The sequence below is a fragment of the Lissotriton helveticus genome, chromosome 12 (assembly GCF_964261635.1).
Source record: "Lissotriton helveticus chromosome 12, aLisHel1.1, whole genome shotgun sequence".
Classification (NCBI taxonomy): domain Eukaryota; kingdom Metazoa; phylum Chordata; class Amphibia; order Caudata; family Salamandridae; genus Lissotriton; species Lissotriton helveticus.
Window position 1 is genome coordinate 150,723,289 of NC_136073.1, and position 23,798 is coordinate 150,747,086.

The 23,798-nt window shown below is 43.5% G+C and overlaps 1 protein-coding gene across 1 annotated transcript in view; it reads left to right on the forward strand.

The window, feature by feature from the left end:
* LOC144798609 (hydroperoxide isomerase ALOXE3-like) overlaps nt 1-23,798 on the forward strand; it is a 413,185-nt gene that overhangs the window by 306,293 nt on the left and 83,094 nt on the right. Inside the window, exons 12-13 of the mRNA XM_078669567.1 lie at nt 7,220-7,320; nt 8,229-8,396. Of these exons, the coding sequence (XP_078525693.1) occupies nt 7,220-7,320; nt 8,229-8,396 (269 nt within the window). The remainder of the gene's footprint in view (nt 1-7,219; nt 7,321-8,228; nt 8,397-23,798) is intronic.

Sequence of the window (23,798 nt, forward strand, 5' to 3'; positions counted from 1 at the left end):
ATTAAAGGACCTGCGCTCTTCCCCATATGGAGGTTGAACAAAAGGCAGTCCTGAATTCGATGGTTTCTCTTCGCTTTCATACAAGGGTCTGGGAAAAAAGATTTTCGTACGTGAATATTTTTCTTCCTGGCTCGCGGGCACTTTGGGATATATATCCCTTGTTTCCGCCGGTTCGGGTTTTTCAGGATAGGGCAATACTTGACCACCCCCTCCCAGTCCCAGGGACCTGTCTTCTTCCTTTAGGAAGTGGCGTCGGGGAACATCTCCTACACTGGAAGGTCGGGTTCCCTCATTGTAAGGTGGCGGACTTCTGGTACAGATGTCATCTATTAGTTCATCATCTGATTCCCCCAGGGCCCCCCAATGCTTACATTTTTCAGTACTTTTTTCACCCGCTCCAATGTTATGACATGCCGGCATCATGGGAAACAGACCCTCAACAATCATGCTCTGCCTCCACTGTTTCATCCTTTTATCCCTGGACTCCTGTTTCTGCCTGGGGTACCACTTGGTCAAACCCTTGTCCATTCGGGGTCTTTCTCTTTCAAAAGCCTCAATCTCCCATTCCTCTAATGCCTCATACTGCGTTAGTCTCGGTCTGGGATGCAATTCGTTCATCCGAGTCCTTAAATTAAATAGGATCCTACCATTGAAAGTACCATCTAACGGAAAAGCCAATACTCCGTCATCTTTTGTGTATTTCACCCAATTCTCCAACCACACACAGGTATTGTACCCTCGGTCAAACATCATGAATGAGGCAGGACTATTAGGTGGTGGGACAAGAACACCTTCCCTAGATTTAATCGGTTTGTCCGTTTTAAAATAATTTTTCACCTTACTTATAAGGGACATTTTTCTCTTTGTTCCGTACATAATATCGTATCTATTAGTCTTCCACTGATCCCTTTCAAACCCTAGGTGCCTTGGATCAGGTCGAGTTCCTGTAGTCTGCGAGTGCCACATACGACTTCTGCGCTAAACTTTGTTTACAAACTACCTCCAATCAGAACGCGCTTCAGAAATTCGTGTAACCAATGGGTGCGCGACACTAAATAAGCTCCGCCAATGGGTGCGCGGCCCCTTCGTGAGACAGTTCCCACGCTCCGGCGCTCACCCCTCCTTTACAATTCCAGCTCCGCTACCCGCCCGCTGCTTCTACCAATCCCAGCGCGGCACAGAGTGACGTCAGAGGCGCTTCGCGACTGACTCCCTCCCTTCACAAGGTAACGGAAACTTTCTTTCTTTTAAAGTGCTCAGTGCTTGGTTATTTTACAACAAATACACATTCGCCACAGTGCTCAAGTGTCTAGACAGAGAAAGAATTGTTTTACTGCAAGTAAACTACTTCCATTTACTTTTCACTCGCTGCGGGCAGATCTCTTCCGCCTACCCTTCACTCTAGCCTCGGTGAACCTGTTATTCCCCTAAACTCATCCACTTCTTTCCGGGATATATTCCGAGTTTTAAGGTTTCTCAGCGGACCCCTCTGCTTTCACGCTAGCTCCGAGGAACCTGCTACTCTTCCGATGTGACCCTTACTAGGTTACGCCACTATGGGAATTTTGCCAATGAACCCCGTTACTGTCATTTATTCACACATGTATTCAGAAAACCCTAGTTAGTGCTTCCCGGTTATCCTAACCTGCACCTAACTTTCCTCGAACCTGTGACCTCAGGACAATGGATTCTATTCACCACTTGCCCTTTCAATTCCCCGGGGAGTTCGGACAACATGAAACTAAACGATTGACAAATGCATGGATTAGTACATATAACAATATAAGAACAAGAATAATAAAAATGCAAAAATTCATGAGTTTCAGCAGCGTATTCACAAGAGAATGATCAGGTCTCTTAGAACAGCCGCTCTTCTAGCAGCATCAATATAATAGCAGCTTCCGACTCAACTTAGTCCAACTAATCCCTGCCTTACTCTCAACTAGTCCCTAACCATCCTCTAGCTACCAGAAAACTGATAGAGCGCGCGAGGCCACCCGACCAATAGTTTTCGCCGTTTCCGGCTTCAGGGCCCATATACTTTCAAATCACCATATACATCGATCGGGTGACTTCACGAGCTCTACCAAGTTGATGTGTGTGTGTTCCCTGCTAATAATTTTCAGTGCACCCGACTTACCATCCACCGATGCGGGTATCTAATGACCACAATGAATCAGGGAGCTAGCTGTAAAAGTAAGGCAGCAAAATGCAAACCCACACAATAACATTCAAATACTGTTTAAATGACCACGGACAACTGGAAGTTTTAAAATGTTTATCTAAATTCAATATTTTCTTGCATGAGGTACAGTAAAATAAGGCAATCAATAACCAAGGTAACGTAAATTATATAGGCATAAAGAAATAATGACAGGGTAATCATTCAAATGTAATATGAAATGCAGATGGAAAATACTATAAAATCTCAGAAATGTTTAAGCATGGACAGTTTATGCATGAATAACTATGGGAGGGTCTATAAAGAGTAACACGCTTCACTTAAGGTGAGTGGGCCTTTGAACAATCTAGGCAATGAAGTTCTAGACCATATCATAAAATTACAGACTGCAATGCAAAATATAATTTCTAACCAGTGAGTAGACATAGGAACAAAACCTTATGGAAAAATATGTAATTGACTTTCAATAGTTGCGAAAAAGCATGGAAAATATAACATATGCAATGATGAACTTTATTAAAGCAAAAGTCAGAAATTCAGAAGGTGCAAGATTTAAAGAGTTTTCAGAGCAATATTTACCTAGAAAGGTGTGGAAACCAAACCCTGGCCACGGGTCAGTTAAGGACAGGAAACCCTCAAGGAAGGATACCCCTCAAAGGACAGCAGGTGCAGAACGGACACCCAGGACAGGACAGGATACCCTCGGAATAGGAATCAGGACAGGACCCTCAGGACAGGACAGCAAACCCTCAGGACAGGACCCTCTTCAGGACAGGACCGGAACCCACAGTTCGGAAGCAACGCCTGCGCTCCACCCGCTCTGCAGCTATCGATCAAGACCCCGATTGGGTCAGCGAACTCCCAGCTAAGTGCTTTGCCAGCACTTTAAGGTTCAGTAGAACCTTAGTCTATGGTCAAATTCGGACAGAGTGCTTCGCAGCGCTCTGTATCTTCAGTCACCTATTGAGTGCGTTGGGTCAGTGACAGGTCAGCTAAACCAGACAAGTCGGACGGTTCACTAGGTGAACCCAGGGTAGATATACAGTTTGGGGTCAGTGTACCACCCCCCAATGTTGCAAAGTGTCAGAATCCTTCAATTTGGATTGGTCCTAAGGTAGGATTTGGGTAGCACACCAATCACGACATAGAGTCTCAAGCCTTCATTTGCATAATAGGGTACCGCCTAACTAGATTGGGGTTCTCATGAGAACTGGTGCAGAAATACAATGGCAACTTTAACATTGTTGCTCTGTGAGCACATGTGATTGGTTCAGCCGAGTTTTCGGGTCGTTCTCAGGAGCATCTTGCTCATCACTGCCAACTGGCTGAGTTCCATCATTCAAGGTCTGCTCTGGCTTGGCAGGTCGCGCAGGCGCAGAAGGACCTCCAAAATGGTTCTCGGCACAGACAAACCCCATTCCCCGCGGTACATAAAAAGTAAGCGAAAAACAAATTAATACATAATAATGTCATTATGAAAATACATCACAGGATTTGTACTTTTGACTCATCATCAAGAAATAAAACTATTGCATTAAAATGTTAGCTACATTGACACAGTCACAAGAGCAGTGGCACGAGCAGTACCACATGATAAGCACAGCTATGAATTACGCATGCGCATAACTTTCCCTCCACTTCTGCAGACGCGTCAGGACACGTGAGTGTGGCTGACGCATGCGCAGTAACTAAATACAAGCGGCGGCCATTTTAGGTGACTTGGGTAAATTATTTTAGTAAAACACATGTGCAAGCTTCACTATCTGTGTTCAAACTTAACATAAACGTTAGTAAAACATACATTTGTTACCTTATTACACATAAACGAGGTTCTTGACTTCGGCAAGCCGCAAAATATGCGAAGCTTTGCTTCATCACTATTATAACTCCAGTGAGTGCAACAGTAGGGAAAGCGATGGATAGCGTAGGGGTAAAAATTACTATTACCACACCAGTGAGTGCAACAGTAGGGAAAGCGTTGGATAGCGAAGGGGTAAAAATTACTATTCCCACTCCAGAGAGTGCAACAGTAGAGAAAGCGTTGGATAGCGTAGAGGTAAAAATTACTATTCCCACTCCAGAGAGTGCAACAGTAGGGAGAGCGTTGGATAGCGTAGGGGTAAAATTTACTATTCCCACTCCAAAGAGTGCAACAGTAGGGAAAGCGTTGGATAGCGTAGGGGTAAAAATGACTATTCCCACTCCAGTGAGTGCAACAGTAGGAAAAGCGTTGGATAGCGTAGGAGTAAAAATGACTATTTCCACTCCAGTGAGTGCAACAGTAGGGAAAGCGTTGAATAGCGTAGGGGTAAAAATTACTATTCCCACCAAAGTGAGTTTAACAGTAGGGAAAGTAATGATTTAATATATTAATAAAAATAAATTAAATATCAATACCTATAAAACATTAATTAAACTTAATTATCAATTTAATATTATGGAATAATTAATCAATGAGAAATACAAATAAATATTAGTTATTACAAATGAATTACCTACTCATAATTAATTAATAACTAATTAATTTTAAATAACAAAAACTAATTAATAATATAAATTAATACCAATTAATAATTAATTAATAGTAAATTAATTATCCATACACAAAAAGTATTTTTAATATGTATTTAATTACAATTAAATTACTTTCCACCCTATTCCCCTATAAACCCACAATCCGCTACGGAAAATAAATTAACACAATTATCATAATTATCAATTAATCAATTAATACAAATTAATTACCAATTAATACAAATTAATTACCAATTAAAAATCAATTAACAATAAATTAAAAATCAATACCGATAAAAAAATGTATTTACTTAATGATAATTAAATTACTTCCCACCCTATTCCCCTACAAACCCACAACCTGCTACGGAAAATAAATTAATACAATTAACATAATTATCAATTAATCAATTAATACAAATTAATTACCAATTAAAAATGAATTAACAATACATTCAAAATAAATACCAATATATAAATACAAATATTTATTTTAATATAATTAAATTACTTCCCACCCTATTCCCCTATAAACCCACAACCCGCTACAGAATTAAATTACGCAAAAATTAAATAACATAAAATTCCTTTCTTAAAATAAATTAAACATACATTACAAAAAATAATATACACTTTTCACACATATAGTAATACACAAAACACTTAAAAAAATCGATAATATTAAAAATTCGATATATTTTAATGCCTATATTATATACTTCGATATTTTGACTTCTCTATTTTGACAATCGATATTAATTACCTTCAATTCGATATTTTTAACTACTATATTGTGTCCATTCGATATTTTGTCCACTCTATATTTTTACTTCGATATGATGTCCATTCTATATATTTTTTTCGATATTAAGACTAGTTACCCTTCAAAACGCCTAAGAATATCTTAGAAATTACTTTCTCCCCCACATCCAGCAGACCTATAAGGCAATAATTCTGGACCTATGTGGCGTCCCCCTTTTTACATATTGGTCTAACAATTGCCCTCTTCCAGCTTTTCAGGAAAATTCTAGATGTTAAAATATTTCCGAAGGTGACATTTAAAAAGCTTGCCAACCAATACATGTTATTTTTCAGTATAATTGCTGATAAGTTATCTGTTCCTGCTTCTTTCGTTAGTTCTAAAGATTGGATGGTTTCTTTTATATTTTGGATAGAGAAATACAGCTCTGTTTCTTCCACATCCTTAAACCTTGTTTCCAGAGTCTCGTCTACCCTCTTACTATTGTACAAATTGTTCAAATTTTTAACCCAATCATCTTCTCCAACTAAACACAGCATTTCCCCCTGCGCGGTTCCCTACCTTACCAATCGCCAGAATAATCTTATATTATTTGTGCCTATCACTTCAAACATTATTTGCCAATTTTTAAGCATATATTCTATTTTCCTTTCCTTCAACTTATTTTTATACTCAGGTTTTGCAAAGAGAAGGCTCTCCATTGTTTCCTTATCCTGTCTCTTACTATACTGTCTTTCCTATTTTCGTGCCCTCAGTTTTAATCTTCTACACTTGTCATTAAAGAAACCATTTCTATTCCCCCCTTCTCATACCACTTTTCTTAGTCGCAGGTCCTGGTTTTAGGTGTATCCTTAAACAATTTACCACCTGCCCAATCACCTGATCGTACCATGTAATGACATTCTCTCTTTCCTCTAGATTACCGCAAATGCATAATCAATCATCAGGTTATTAATCAATTTCAGACTGTCCTCGGTTATATGGGTGATTATGCGTCAAGGGTACTCTATTTGTAAAGTGACCACTCTATCTCTTTTCAAACCTTGTTCTATCCTGAGTAATAATCGTAAGCGCCACTGGTCACTGTCTTCACTTTGGAGCACCTCAAACCATTCTACTTCAGTAAAATGCCAAGCATTTCTAAAAGCATAATCAATTGGGTAATTCTGATTCCCTATTCTAAGGGACATTTTTGCGGGCGGTTGGTATCTACACATCCATTGGCATGGAATAGACCTATAAATCCTATGAACTTTGATAGAGATTCCTCTTCTGCAGAACCGCCTGCTCTTGTAAAGATTGATTTAATTCCTCCCTAGTGCAGCTAAACTGTTGCCGTACAAAGTTATTTGATCTGACAGCACTGAGACTGAAAAACTCTTGCTGCTAACAGTAGAGACCTAGTATGGACTATAGTAGACACTGAATTGGTCTACTCCACTGGTTTAAAATTAGTCAGTTCATATAATTGACTTCAAATTGGCCTGTAAACCAGTGTTAGCAGAGCTATCATCACCGGAACACTTTTATGTCTCTTAATCACAAGCAACTGGATTTTTTTTTACTTTGTACTTATTTTTAACTGTATTATTAATGTAACTTTTTGATATCAGCCTGTAAAGTTCTGAATGCAAAGGTTTTGATTAATCATGCCTAATACATTACATACCTACCTGCTCTTGTGAAGATTGGAGGGGGCACCTGTGCCATGGTTAATCAAAATGCATTGAGAAGTCATATTTTTTCTGGTATTGTTCTTTCAGGAGTTCCATCTAAGCTACAGACCCGCGCTGAACTGGTCAAGTATTTGACTATGGTGATTTTCACTGTTTCAGCTCAGCATGCTGCTACTAACAATGACCAGGTAATTGTGAATGTGCTTCTAGTACTGCAGATGATGATCACAAATATGCAAGGGAAGGGTAGAATCTAGAAAAGTGATCCGTACCATTAACATCTTAAGAAAGTGTAAATGAGAGCAAGCATGCAAGGGTGTTCTGCTGCCACTAGCTAGGGTTTGTGTTATATGAATATCAAATACATACGTTGTTACAAAGAGATGATGTGATCAATTTGTGAATTGATTTGTGACCTTAGAAAAAACATGAAGAGGTCTAGACCTATACCAGAAGCCATTGCTCTGTGTGGAGAGGTTCAGGTTTTGCTATGAGTAGAAATCTTCACTGATGAGCCTGGTGTCCCTTCAAAGAGTCAGAGTCGAAATCTGAATGGAGATACACATTGGAGCCATCACACAGGGTGGGCCATAACCCAATGGTTCCCCTATTGAACCCCAGCAACCAAGTCCTACATTAAAGGATAGTTTACTACCGGCTGAGAAAAGATTTATAAAGCAGGTCACTCCTTTTCCTATTGTTTTTAATACACCCCTTAGTCTGTGATTATTGACAATACCCTTTATCTGTGATTATGCATAATATAAAAACTCCTGCTGATATTCTACCTCCTGACTGAAACATATAATGCTCCAACCTTATCTCCAATTGTGACTTTAAACCTAATAAAAAAGAGTTACTGCCTTAATTGAGGCTGTCTGATTATCTTAGATCATGTATATATATATATATGTACACTTTTTACATTGCTTTGAACAATATTGATGTAGCCACTCTTGACTTTTCAAGTCAATAGTTTGTTCCTAAAGTGCTGTGACATGCTTGGGTCTATTGGTGCTATATAAACCTACACAGTATAATAATGGCAACTTTGAACAGTTGTTTTCTCTAACCTTTTTGGCTTGGGCAACTGTAGTTCGATTTGGTCTCCTGGATGGTGAACAATCCCTGCTCAATGCGCCAGCCTCCCCCCAAGACCAAAGGCACAGCAACACTGGAAAGCATCCTTGAGGTCCTGCCCGAGGTGGGCACTACTGCCAGCTCAATAGTTATCAAGCTCAGGAGAAGCGAGTCTGGGGACAAGGTAAGAGTTATGTTTTTTCATTACATATGGGTAGGGATTCCACATATTTACAGTAAGGAACTGGGGCAGGCTGCTGATAAAGAAGTAGGTTCAGATCTGTAAAAATAACTATCTGCACCCACCCACTGTCGTGTAGTTTCCACCAATCAGTGGGGAACTGCACGTTTGCAGACAAAATAAACTTAGGATGGTGCCAGACTGAAACTATGTACCTCCATATGATAGGTTGGACATTCTACCAGCTAGCTGGCAGTGCCACTGCCAGTTCCCCTAAACCTGAACAGGGACCAAACAGTTTTGGCAAACCACTGAACATGACAACACTGTGCCCTCAGGAACCGTGGTGACAGATTTCAAACTTTAGCTCAGTTACTCGTACTTTCTTGTACTCAGAGAAATATACAAAGAATACATGAAGTGGCCTTTTCAATATGTATTGAACTGTAGTGATTCCTGCATATAAAATATGGGCTGCAATTAGTAATAGGCATAAGCAGACAAAAGTTGTAAGTGTCAACACAGTGAATAAAACAAAGAGTTCCACCATCTTGTTGAGAGAGGTTATATATGTGAAGGAGCCAGGTTCCACGTTCTAGATCAAATCTGGAACCCTGGTCAATGGCCTGCATGAAAGTGTAGAGGGGACGAAAATCATTAGCAAATTTACTCATCACTGTTTCAATGAATCATGGCTCTGAAGAATCACAGATTCTCAATCTAGAGTTAGTTAGTCCATTACAGAGCCAAGAACAGCTGGACGTACAAACACCTCATTACGAGGTTGTAAAAATGCATCAGAACTAATACAAAGCCAAACCTATGGGTGTAGGTAAGACGATGTAACATACACAGGATAACAAATTCCAAGATCAAGACACAAAAGATGACAGCTCCAATATTGAGAGTCCCCTTCATTGGAACCTTGTAAGTAAAAACATTAGTCTATCCCTACTGTGACATCCTTACTTAGAATTTCCCAAGGCAAGATCTGTAAAGGTGTCAGCACATGAAGGCTTTCTAAGATGTCCGTCCACATTGAATAGGTCAGGTAGCATAAAGCTACAGAACTCGTTCTAAGATGTTCTCTCTCTCATTGCCAGATATGGAATCACATTGGCTCTGTCCCTAACTCAATATAGAACACACATAGGACATCCCACAATGATCAGTTATTTTTTTTATTTACGATGTTTTATATAGCGCAAACTAGACCCGGTATCCGGCGTCAGAGTGCTTTACATAGCACCAGTTGTGTTACATGAGGACTCATTCATTTGTGTTAGGCACGGGGAGATTAACCGATTTTCCCACAATCACTGGATGTTCAGCGTCATTGCCGAGACTCGAACCCGGTTTCCCAGATTCGAGGTCAACCGCCCAAGCCATTAGGCCAACTCCTCTCATATTGCTCCATATTCTCGAACCACCTCCTCGTAGGTAACTTTCCCTGGGCAATAATTCTACCAGGCTCAATCAGATGACCTTGATTCACACTGTTTGAGAAAGCAAGCTGTACTCCATTATCAGTATCAGCATTCAATGTATCCTCTTCTCCCCGGACCTAACTACTAAAACAAATACCTTATTCTAGCTAACACGAAAGAATCATTCTACCTACCACAGAAACGTGAGAACAAAACTAATGCAGAAACTCATGAATTCTCTACCGATACCCATCCCAAGAACCATCAGGGAAAAGCACAATAAGGCCCACAGTAACCCATCAACATAAGAAATGGAAAAGGCCTCATGTTACAAGTATGATTGACGTGATTTCTCCACATTTCAATTACTACATTAAATAAGCACATCCATTAAGCAAATATATGTCGCCTTCAAATTTTGCTATACATTTCAAGTCATTCTATTACATTCTCATAGTAGCTACAGCATTGATTAAACATAACAATAGATTATATGCAGGTGTGAACTACTCATGATTATAATGCACCGCTATACTGAATGAATGACAGTTTCTGGCTCTAACACATGTGATCAGATAAAAGATTATATCAATCTAGCATACTCCTAAAATGCTAACCCTAACTTAAGTGTCTAGGGTGTGAATGTATGATCTGCCAAGAAAACCCCAGTCTAGATGATCTAACCACTTAACCTGGATGGTTAGAGTGTAGACCCCACAAACTGGACACCCGCCAAGAGATGTCAGTCAGCTGCATAGCGAAAGGTTCGGTATGCAGGGACCCCTTGAAGTCAGCAGAAGTGTCTCCTCTAAGTATGTTCGGAAACAAAAAACTTCATATATAAAATGGCCTCCTTGCCTCAGGCTGAGATTGTGATCAGAGAACCATTGTTTTGTTCTACAGATAGCTGTGCCACTATTTGGATGTAATAATAAAACACATTTATATAACACACGTGAGAGGCTTGCACCAATGCCAAGGCATTGTGACCTATTCTCACGAAGTGTTCCCTATCACCAAGGTCGATGCTTCTGCATTGATGTGGCAAAGAGAGCGCAGTTTTTGGAAAAAGGATTGTGTACATGCAAGAACGTCACACTAATTCTGGAGCACATGACACCACATTGAACTAAACTATTAGTATGCCAAGACAGACCCTAAAACCAGGAACATCTAGACAAATCCAGGATGTCTGTTCCCTCTACATTTGGAAGATTTATCCTTGTGAATTATTTATTTAAGAAGAAGTAGCATGAGATTTAGATCAGAACTTTTCTTCATAAGGTAGATTGCGGTACAAAGCTAGTTAGAAATGATGGTATAAATAAACCAGTTCTATGTTTTAAACAAATAAGCTGTTTTATGATGAAGAGACTAACACACACCAACAGAGAGAAAACAACAATACAGATATCCCAAGTACCATAACGTGATAGATTTTAATTTAGCACAGCATGCTTCCTTCATTTTTCTTTTGTTAGAGACTCATGCAGTAGCATTCTGTAAACATTGAGTGTGAGACATGCTCTGGAAACAGTAGTACCAGAGATGCGGTATAGATGATGAAGAAATTGTAATCAAGAGTGATGCCCATCCAATCCCATGTTTGTAAAAACTGCAAAGTACTTGAGCACCGTTGATCTGACCAGAGGGTATTGGCTGATTACCTTAGCATCAGATGCCAAGGGGAAGTCAGCATTTCCCATGCCAGCGGGGCTGTATCAGTTTCAAAAGCTGCCCTTTGGGTTGAAGAATACTCTTTCCCCTTTTCAGGATCTGGTGAACCATGTTCTTTCAGGGCTGGAGGAATTCTGTGTGATTCTGCAGCTATTCATGGCAGGACCATCTGAGACACCTATGGCAGGTGTTGGCTAGGGTACAGGAGAGAAAAGTGGCCATTAAGCCGACCAAGTGTGCAGGTGGGTCACTACTCCCAGTGGCGGCTGCTCAGAAAACAAAGTGGTGAGGCAAGGGCAGCAAACGGGGGAGGAGGTGGAAATAATATATTCAAAAAAATTACTTGCGTGCCGCTGCCTTAGTCCAGCTTCTTCCAGAATCGCGTCATTCTGCACAGGCTCCCAGACTCCCCACCCAATCCAGACACTGCTCTTATTCTGTTACCCAGCATGAGAGCAGCACTGGTATTGGCCTGAGTGGGCTCAACTAACACTCACTCAGGTCTTTTATCCACCCATCTGTGCAACACAGTTGGTTTGGAGAAATGTAAGTGTTCATGTTGCCTTACAGTACACAACTCTCCTCCTCCCTGCTGCCATCTTAGACAATGGCGCTGTCCCCACCTACTGGAGCCATTTGGCTCAGCCTGGGAAAAATTAAAATGATTTAAAAAAGAAATGATATTAAAACTAGTTAATTAGCTCCTGGCTCTGAGCAGTTAGGCAATGCTACTCCTCTGCCATAACTGAGGAGTCACACCGGTATCTAACTTGGGCATGAGGTGGGTAACAGGAAGATTCACCTGTTGGATGCCAAGATTCAGGGTCATATTTATGAGTTTATCATGCAGTACAGCAAGTCGCCTTGCTGAGCTGCACTGTGTGCCATAGAAAGAGCAGGAATGCACAGTATTTAAATGAAATTGTGAATTTGTGTAATTTCCCTTGCACTGGAGCTGTTTTGGCTGTCTAGTGTCAATGCGGGCACCCTTGCACCATAGTGCAAGGGTGCCTGCATTGTAAGGTGGATTATTTTTGTGCAGAAAGTGGTACCTTCTTGCAGAAAAATAATTCCCTGAGGAATTTTCACTTCACCTAGGGAGGCATAGCGTTTTGGTGCATTCCCAGGTCAACCACTTCTGTTAATGCATCAAAGTCCATGGATGTTGCGTGGGAACACTCATGGACCATCTCTCTAGTGCAGAGTAAGGCAACGCAGAGATTTGTGCTGTGTTTCTTTACTCAAGGTTTATGAAGCCACCCAGGGTCATGCAAGGTGGCTTGTGTGGCTTCATAAATCAAATTTTTTAGTTGCCTCACACTTGCACCACATTGCATCTTACAAAAGAGATATAATAGGGCTCGTAAATATGCCCCTCAGTTTGTGATTGAGTGGGTAGTATCTCCATCCCGGACAGAAGATAAGGTCATTTTAGGACTCAGCTGGTTTTATAGGAACTTTGTGGAAAACTCTGGAAGTAGTTGTGCCCTGATGCCTACTTTGACCTCCAGGAAGCTGCCCAGAAAGGTGATCTAGTCTCAAGAGTGTCAAAAGGCATTTGAAGAATTGAAGAAGGCTCTATCACTGCACCTGTCCTAAAAGCAGCTGACTACAGTCAACCTTTCATTGCACTCTGACAAGAGAGTTTTATTTGTGTTAGCTCAACTGGATGGCAAAGGTAGAGAGCTTCCAGTAGCCTTGATTATAAAGAGGTTACTATCCAGAGCAACTAATAAAATGAAGTGCTTTGCCATAGTATGGGCCTTGCGATCATTACGCACTTGCTTGTTTGACACTAGGTTTGTAAAGCAAACAGATCATAAGTCATTAAAGTGGTTGATGGCTATGAAATGAGAAACTCGCAAGTTGTTGAGATGAGCTATTTTTTTGCAAGCATTAGATTTGGTTGCGCAGCACAGAGCAGATAGAGCCATGAGAATGCACGTAGACCATACCATCAGAATTGCCAATCCGATGGTTTAATGTCTCTAGGTTCTGAGTAGTTTGATATGGGGGAGGGGTTTTGGGATGGAAATATCCACTGCATTGTAATGAACATGCACTCCTGGCCTGAGTGCCCCAGCTGAAGCAGTATCTGGATCTTTGGTACTGAATTTTCCTCATGGCCAAACATGGACCATGTGTGTGTACCATGAATTAGACCTTTCATATGGATTGTGGTCTTATTATACCGAGAGGGGTGCACAAAGTTTTAACCTGGCAGTGATAAAGGGCTACTGCCCTTACCCAGAGGTAAGGAGCATGAGCGTGATTGTGACAGCATACTGTTTTTTATGACAGCAATCAGTAAGGTGATAAGCTCTTTTTACCTGTGTCACTTGAGTGACACCTACTGGCCCACTCATGTAAATTTTTGATGCTCTTAGCCAGCAACACAGTCAAGTACAGCCATGTCACCAAGCTCACCTGAACAAACCAAGTCATCATCCCCAGAACCACCACTGAGCTGCCCAGCACCTCACATCACAGCTGGAGTAAGGTGTCTGAGAGCCAGTTGACCAACAACCTGAGCCCTCCCACCCTGACACTGAAACCAACTAAAATAGGCTGTCAAGAACTTCTCTGCATGGATCTCCTACAGAGTTGCCCCTTCAAGGCCACTAAGCCCATCAGATTCTCCAAACTGGCCAGTAGGTATACCATTAAATGCAGAACCACCAAAAGCAACTTCAAATGACTGGAAAGGAAATGGCACACCAGCAAGGAGCCACTCCCTGAGCAGCATTCAAGACATCCCTCAACAAATACCACCAACCTCTGAAAAAGGCAAGATGTCATGCCTTTGCCAACAACATTGAAGCCTGTTCTAACAACAGCAAAGAACTCTTCAACATCGTCAGAGAGTTCTTCAACCCTCAGCCACAGAAAACATATTAACAACTCTGCAAAACCCTGGCGGATTTGTTCCACAACAAGATCTCAACCATCTAAAAGAACTTTGAACCCCAACCCACTGCCACCGTCTGATCTATTTTTGGCAGCTCAACAGGATTTGTAGAACTGGGAGATGACTCGAACTGTGGTACATTTATGTAGACTTTAATCTTGTCTTCTCTCTTAATTGAATTGTTTTTCTCTACTAGTTGACTGTACAGATGTCATAGTTGATATACAAAGATAAACTTTGTTTTTTTTGTTGGTGTCTCTTGTGTGAGAGAATGTGCATCTTGAGATATCAAGGCTTCCATCTGAACTTCCTGAACAGTAGTGAGAGGAGGCAGGTAGCTACCCAAGAGCCCACGTGGCTTACTGTTGAGAATCAGCCTCATAGTGTGCTTTGACCAAATCCATGGAGACAAACTGATTGTCTTTGTGACCAGCAAAGGGTGGAAAAAGTACTGTTCTGGTACCTTCAACATTCAGGACAGGACCAAACACTTTTTTGTCATCAATGCTCCCCTGACCAGATCCCCAAAGTTCGGGCCCAGCCAGGTCTTACCAGCACTACCTTCACTTTTCCAGTGTCGGTGCATTTTACTTGGATGTTGCTTCGTTCATTCTGGAAATCATTCAATTCCTTGCTTGAGTATTCTTCCTATTGTGGACTACTGAAGTACAAATGAAGTGGAGAGCTCAGTCTGTTCCGGAGTTTACCGCAGATCGCAGACCGGAGACCAGAACCAGCCCAGCCGAGTCGAGGTGGCAGCCGCAGCCAGCTGTAGCGGCGTTGGCGGACCACGGGGGAAAGAATTATGGAAAGAACATCGGGCTGAACGGTAGAGCGGTTGAGCCCCGGGCCTCGGGACCGTTTGGGCTCCCGTTCCTGCTAGGCTCCGCTCCGGCTCCCCGTAGGCCCGTAGCGCTATAGTTGACTCCAGCCCTCGGAGCGTGCCTTGGATCCGGGAAGCGATTGAGGAGTAGAGCAGCAGAGCAGTCGCGCTCCGGTCCCGCTGCCGGTAAGCTCCAGGTCCCGCCTCCCCCCTCGTGCGTTGATCCCAGCGCCCTGCAGCACCTCGCAGCCACAGAGCAGGCAGCGTTTTTTGGACTGAACATTGAACACTGCCATCAGTTAGCCGTCTGTGAGCGTCTCCAACACGGCAGCAGCAGTAGTAATTTGACCACCATCCAAAAGCCTGTAAGCACAGGCAGATCGTTTTGAAAGGAGAAAGGAGAAAGGGGGGGGCTCTTCAGCAGTCCTGCTCCATGTTCTCTGGCCACATTGCGTTACTTCCCCGCTGCCAAGTGACGTTTACGTGCTAGTAGAACAAGCATTTGCAATGCAATAGGTCTCGCATTAGGAACTTTTGAGCTATTGGTATTGTAAATGACAATTTTTTTATTTCTGTGTTGGTTTTGAAAATAGCTAAATTAATAGCTTTGTCATTTACAATGCCAATAGTTATAACTTTTGCAAATGTGACACCTATAGCATTGGTAATGCAATATGTGTTGTATTTACGTGACTTAGATGTATTGCTATTACAAATAACAATGACTTTTAATTTTTTTAAATAATTAATACTTAAATAAAAGTTATTGTAATTTATAATAGCAATAGCTTAAACTTTTGTAAATAACTTTTGTGAAGATTGTGTTAAGTGTATTTTATTGTGACCAAAATCCAAGAACAGAAGTGAAATATTAACATCTTTTTGTGACATTTGTAATAAAGTTTGAGACATTGAGAGAACATATTTGAACCAGTTGTTGTTGAATGGTTGCACACATTGATCCTGTGGTGCCCTGAGTGGTGGTGCTGAGTGAGTGTGATAGATAGAGTGAGTGCGATAGATAGATAGAGGGAGGGCGATAGATAGATAAAGTGAGGGCGATAGATAGATAGAGTGAGGGCGATAGATAAATAGAGTGAGGGCGATAGATAGATAGAGTGAGGGCGATGGATAGATAGAGTGAGGGCGACAGATAGATAGATTGAGGGTGAAAGATAGATAGATAGATAGATAGATAGATAGATAGATAGATAGATAGATAGATAGATAGATAGATAGATAGATAGATAGATAGATAGATAGATAGATAGATAGATAGATAGATAGATAGATAGATAGAATGTGCCTATAAATAAACCCATCAAAAATATAAATACCTACTAAACAAAAATGCCTGATTGTTGAAAAGGAATAGAGCAATATATTAGATTCATGCAAATACAATAAACAGAAGCAAGACAGTGAAGGGGCAGGAGAGAGTGAGACGAAATAGAGGAAGAGTGGAGAGGCCAAGACAGTGAAGGGGCAGGAGAGAGTGAGACAGAAATAGAGGAAGAGTGGAGAGGCCAAGACAGTGAAGGGGCAGGAGAGAGTGAAGCGGAAACTGAGGACGAGGGGAGAGGCCAAGACAGTGAAGGGGCAGGAGAGAGTGAGACAGAACTAGAGGAAGAGTGGAGAGGCCAAGACAAGGAAGGGGCAGGAGAGAGTGAGACAGAAATAGAGGAGGAGTGGAGAGGGCAAGACAGCGAAGGGGCAGGAGAGAGTGAAACAGAAACAGAGGAAGAGTGGAGAGGCCAAGACAGGGAAGGGGCAGGAGAGAGTGAGACAGAAACAGAGGAAGAGTGGAGAGGCCAAGACAGGGAAGGGGCAGCAGAGAGTGAGACAGAAATAGAGGAAGAGTGGAGAGGTCAAGACAGTGAAGGGGCAGGAGAGAGTGAGACGGAAACTGAGGAAGAGTGGAGAGGCCAAGACAGTGAAGGGGCAGGAAAGAATGAGGCTGAAACTGAGGAAGAGTGGAGAGGCCAAGACAGTGAAGGGGCAGGAGAGAGTGAGACAGAAATAGAGGAAGAGTGGAGAGGCCAAGACAGTGAAGGGGCAGGAGAGAGTGAGACAGAAATAGAGGAAGAGTGGAGAGGCCAAGACAGTGAAGGGGCAGGAGAGAATGAGAAGGAAACAAAGGAAGAGTGGAGAGGCCAAGACAGGGAAGGGGAAGGAGAGAGTGAGACGGAAACTGAGGAAGAGTGGACAGGTCAAGACAGTGAAGGGGCAGGAGAGAGTGAGACAGAAATAGAGGAAGAGTGGAGAGGTCAAGACAGTGAAGGGGCAGGAGAGAGTGAGACGGAAACTGAGGAAGAGTGGAGAGGCCAAGACAGTGAAGGGGCAGGAGAGAGTGAGACAGAACTAGAGGAAGAGTGGAGAGGCCAAGACAGTGAAGGGGCAGGAGAGAATGAGAAGGAAACAAAGGAAGAGTGGAGAGGCCAAGACAGGGAAGGGGAAGGAGAGAGTGAGACGGAAACTGAGGAAGAGTGGACAGGTCAAGACAGTGAAGGGGCAGGAGAGAGTGAGACAGAAATAGAGGAAGAGTGGAGAGGTCAAGACAGTGAAGGGGCAGGAGAGAGTGAGACGGAAACTGAGGAAGAGTGGAGAGGCCAAGACAGTGAAGGGGCAGGAGAGAATGAGAAGGAAACAAAGGAAGAGTGGAGAGGCCAAGACAGGGAAGGGGAAGGAGAGAGTGAGACGGAAACTGAGGAAGAGTGGAGAGGCCAAGACAGTGAAGGGGCAGGAGAGAGTGAGACAGAAATAGAGGAAGAGTGGAGAGGTCAAGACAGTGAAGGGGCAGGAGAGAGTGAGACGGAAACTGAGGAAGAGTGGAGAGGCCAAGACATTGAAGGGGCAGGAGAGAGTGAGACAGAAATAGAGGAAGAGTGGAGAGGCCAAGACAGTGAACGGGCAGGAGTGAGTGAGACGGAAACTGAGGAAGAGTGGAGATGCCAAGACATTGAAGGGGCAGGAGAGAGTGAGACAGAAATAGAGGAAGAGTGGAGAGGCCAAGATAGGGAAGGAGCAGGAGAGAGTGAGACAGAAATAGAGGAAGAGTGGAGAGGCCAAGACAGGGAAGGGGCAGGAGAGAGTGAGACAGAAATAGAGGAAGAGGGGAGAGGCCAAGACAGGGAAGGGGCAGGAGAGAGTGAGACAGAAATAGAGGAAGAGTGGAGAGGCCAAGACAGGGAAGGGGCAGGAGAGAGTGAGACAGAAATAGAGGAAGAGGGGAGAGGCCAAGACAGGGAAGGGGCAGGAGAGAGTGAGACAGAAATAGAGGAAGAGTGGAGAGGCCAAGACAGGGAAGGGGCAGGAGAGAGTGAGACAGAAATAGAGGAAGAGTGGCGAGGTCAAGACAGTGAAGGGGTAGGAGAGAGTGAGACAGAAACGAAAGGCACATGGCGAATTGCGAACAAATGTGAACATTAACAATGCAAAAATACAACAAAGCAAGGTGAAGTTGTGGTGTGCATGGACCTAAGAACAAACTGCAGGAAGAAGCTGCCTCAGTTATATCTGGAGGATGTAAGAAGGGGTCGACAGAAGGCCATTCCTGGCGAGGCAGCCATTGTTCCAGTGTCATTCCATTTACATGGTCAGTAGGAGCAAGTGGGAGGAGGGAGTGGGAGAGGGGTGTGAGATAGATCAAAGCCTTTACTGTGATCAGTGGCCGCAGGCTGCCAGTGGGAGGGAATGAGCAAAAGGCGGGCGGCAGCGGAGTCTGGTTCGAGGCGTGGGGGGCGGGGGAGGGGGAGCAGGCATATGGGGTGTGAGTGAGGCCAAGCGTGCGTCTGTGGAAGCTTTTACGCTCCACTACACAACATGCAATATTAATAAATCCGGCTTGTTGAAGAGAGTTTGGTCACATGTAATAGGTTTTGAGCAATAAATTGCTCGACCTAACAAAAAGGTGACCAGTGAATCTTTGTAAAGACTGTTCCACTGCGCAACAGCATGTGTTGCTGTGTTTTAGTAACTTTGAACCAGTTGAGCTAGAGTCAATTTTTTGTTGTTGAAATATACACATTATCCAGCAGATGATGGATTGTGTGGCAGATGCAGAAAATTCCAAATTATGTGAAAATGCCTTGGCCAAACAATCCTCATAACAACCTGTTACCACCATCAAAGCACTGGAAATAAATGCACAGGCAGAAGTGCACAAGTGTGTAGTGACAACCCCTGCTATGGCAAGAACGTTTCTTTACAAACAGGTGTGTGTGAGTATGTCTATGTCTAAATAGCTTTGTGAAATACTCTGTATACCCTTTCAAAATAAACTTGACACAGGTATGTCTTTAAGTACATGTTAATGCAGTTATAAATATGGCAAGTGTGTCAGCAGAAGAATACCTCCTAGATAGCGCATGTTCGTGAATAGTGCACCAGTGAACCCTTCAACATCATAACTGCAGAGCAGCAAAACATGTCCATGACCTGTCTTCATGCAGCACCATCGCTCTTGCTTCACTTGTCTTGCTTGCTTCCTTGTGTCCAGCTTTATCAGTAATGCATACTAAGCATATTTTCACAAAGATATACTCTACCACATAGTAAACACATGTGCAAAATACCACATAAAACCAATGGAAAATAGCACAAATAGACTCCAATCATGAATCCATGCTATGGACTGGTGCAATAAGCAGGTACAAGAATAGGCAGTGCTGTGTACTTGTCCCTTATATCAGCGATGGTGTCCTGCGAATACATAACCATCCTGCAGTCCCTTCATGCACAGCGCGCGACAGCAAAAGCCCCAACACCTCTCCAGTTTGGAACCGATCTGTGACAGTGTTGCATGTCTTTACCTGTACTTCGACAAGCACAGCTATTTAAAACAGAATTGAGGTATAATGTGTCACTGAATTGTGTGTGGCAGCTGACCCCCCGCCCGCCTTGGCACCAAAAGCTTTACCTGCCCATGCAAAATGCTTGACCGCTCACAAGCTGTTACTGGTAATGAATGGCTCTATGATGTATAGCACTGAGGCCAGCGGAAGTTAACCCATTCCCTCTTCTTTTAAATGACAATCACACGCTGTGAAAGACAGGATGTCCAAAGTTAGTATCTGGCATGCTGGAAGGTTAAGTGAGCACCCGGTCTGCATCGGAGTCTGTGACAGGGCTAGGCTGCTAGGCAGTCTGCGCTGTCTTGTTCTGCTGCATGCCGTAAGCCCACAGATCACCTTTGATTCCGAAAAACGGATGTATAGCCGGAGAAAATACACTGGCAGGCCTACTTTATAAATATGTACCGTGTGCAACGATTGCGACTCTCGTTTTGTTCCGACGCCGAAGCGATCCCTTTCTCCCATAACATCCGCCTCCTCCAGAGCTTGTCTCACATCGGTCAGCGAAGCCAATTCACTTCTCGGTCTGCCGTCCCTTCTGGATCGCCTGCTAAAGAAACAAGCATTTACAATGCAACAGGTCTTGCATTACTGAACAGTCAAGCTATTGGCATTGCAAATAATAATGGAATGCCAATAGCTCAAGCTTTCAGTAATAAAATACCTATTGCATTGCAAATGCTTGTTATCGTATTGGCATGTATTATACCTCCTTAAGGTGCTCGAAGCGGTGTCATTTTTTTCTAATTTAATGTAAGTTCTGAAAACCATTCACATTTTGCAGGCGAGAATGCAGAATGCAGTCGTGGTGCCTCTGTTTAGAAGTCTGAGCACAATAAATGTATTTATTTTACTGCTATAAATATCGCTGTGGCATCCTAAGAGCTGCTGTGGTACTTGCAGCAACGCGAAGTTGGGGCACGACACCGGAGCATAGCACCCAGAAAGGAGATTTCTCTCTGTGCAGCACAGGCCCCCGCCTCCCCAGCACCGTGGAGGCCAGAGCTCGGGCACAGCGAGCCACAGAGATGGAAAGTGAAAGCCTTGAAGACGGGGAAGGGCCACTGATGGGGTAAGGGTGGGCAAAAGGTGAGGAGGGTAAACCTTCTCCCACGAGAAGCGAAAGCGGAAACTGAAACAACTTCAAAGTATTATTTTATTTTAAATAGGAAAGCAGGCACTGTGCACATTAAAGTTAAGCACTTGGCGCCCGAAGTGACTCACAAGTGACTTTTTGTTTTACGATGTGAATATTAAGCCACAGAAATGGGAAGCGAAAGCCCAGGGGAGGGTGGGGCACGCGGGTGGAACTGATGTGGTAGGGGCAGGCAAAGGGCAAGGAGGTTAAGTTCCCGCCCATGAAAAGCGATAGCAAAAAGTCAAACAAATTAAACGTTTTTTTAAAATATAAAAGCGGGCGCAGTGCTCAAGAAACGGCAGCTCCCGGGTAGCAAATATGAAAGCGGACGCAGTGTACATAAAAGTTAAGCCAGGACTCCGTTAAGTGGCTTGTTGTTTTGAAATGTGAATACAGCGAGCAGAGAAACAAGCTCTTGGCATTGCTGTGGGGGGGGGGGGGGGGCGGGGTGGGAGCGCATTGCAATGAAGTCTGATGGCGGGGGGCTGGGGAGCAGCTTGAGAGGCAGCATTCCATTGCGGTGCGAGGCTGATGGGTTTGTGCACGCGTGTTTCACACAAGTGCATCACACGAACTGCACGTAATCTGTGCTTGTTCAAGAGTTTGTTTCGCCTTCTATACTCTTGCAGAAGCAACGCATGCACATTGGCTTCAGCAAGACCTGAAAAGGAAGTGGAAAGTGGTTTGCTTTACTCAACTCCCGGCCCGATCCCGACGCCGAGAAAACCGCCTGGTCCCAAGTACTGCCTGCTGACATCGACACCGCTGCTGGCTGTGCGGAGCACCCGAGGGTGGAGCTGAGAGTCTCGAGGAGTGGTGCCCGTGGTCAGGGGCTGCGTGCAGGTAGCAGAGAGCGCCTGTAGGCCTGAGAGCCCACGATTCACATCAGAGTCGCAGCGCTGCCCTGCCCAAGCCTGCTCCCTCTGGATTGACACGACTGCCAGCGTTCTGCAGGATCGCGACTGACCGGGTAGGTGCCGCGGTTGAATCTGCACCCACAACGAACCCCAGACCACTGCACAAGCAGCCTTGGGGTATTGGGGGGGCTGCTGGCACTGGCAGTAGAGAGAAGCTGCCAGAAGGAAGAGGACTGAGGCAACGAGGGCAGAGGCTAGAGGCAAGTCTTGAGGACTCAGCCAAGTCCCCACTTCACACACTGTCAGGTCAGCCCACCTGGCTGTTCACTGTATATTGCTGGACACTTCTCGCCAGGAGGGAGGCATAACGCCGTACAGCGAGTTTAGAGGGGGTAAATACCCGCTATAAAAAGGGCGCTGTACCGTGTGTACCAACAGAGAATAATAATTTAAAGCGCAGCCGCAACAACCAAACTCCCATAAATCTACTAACTACCAGCAAGCCCCCTGCTGGAGTCAGAAGTCACTAAAACCACGCCTACCAGCCTAAAGATTCGCAAGGAAAGGTCCCGGCTGGGTATCATCCTAGCTCCGACCAAACCCGACTCATTCACCCTTTCCGTTTTGAGCAAACACGTTCAAACCGACCAGCAGGTAGCATTAACCTGACGAGAAATTTAGCTACTAGCCGACTTAATATAACTGGCGGACTCACGGGTTTTGCTCACAAGTGCGAAGACATCAGTTCAGGTTCTAGGCTAAGCTTAGGGACGCCCAAATGAGATTGAGAACAGTCCGCCAAACGGTAACAGGCACAAACAAGCATTTACAATGCAACGGTCTCGCCTTTGCAAAAGTTAGCGCTTTTGGCATTGTAAATGACAAATGTTTTATTTATGTGTTGGTTTTGGAAACAGATAAATAAATGGCATTGTCATGAGCAGTAGAGAGTGAGTAGTAGAGAGTGAGTAGTAGAGAGAGTAGTAGAGAGTAATAGTGAGTAGTAGAGAGAGTAGTAGTGAGTAGTAGAGAGTGAGTAGAGAGTAGTAAGTGAGTAGTAGAGTGTGTAGTAGAGAGTAGTGAGTGTGTAGTAGAGAGTAGTGAGTGTGTAGTAGAGACTAGTGAGTGTGTAGTAGAGAGTGTGTAGTAGAGAGTGTGTAGTAGAGAGTGTGTAGTAGAGAGTGTGTAGTAGAGAGTGTGTAGTAGAGAGTGTGTAGTAGAGAGTGTGTAGTAGAGAGTGAGCAGTAGAGACTAGTGAGTGTGTAGTAGAGTGGTGAGTGTGTAGTAGAGTGGTGAGTGTGTAGTAGAGTGTGTAGTAGAGTGTGTAGGAGAATGTGTAGTAGGGAGTGTAGTAGAGTGTGTAGTAGAGAGTGTGTAGTAGAGAGTAGTGAGTGTGTAGTAGAGAGTGTGTAATACAGAATGTGAAGTAGAGAGATTGAAGTAGAGAGATTGAAGTAGAGAGATTGAAGTAGAGAGATTGAGGTAGAGAGATTGAATTAGAGAGATTGAGGTAGAGAGATTGAAGTAGAGAGTGTGGAGTAGAGAGTGTGGAGTAGAGAGTGGAGAGTCTGTAGTAGAGTGTAGTAGAAAGTAGTGAGTGTGTAGTAGAGTAGTAGAGAATGTGTAGTAGAGTAGTAGAGAGTAGTAGAGGGTGTGTAGTAGAGTGTGTAGTAGAGCGTGTGTGTAGCAGAGTGTGTAGTAGAGTGTAGTAGAGTGTGTAGT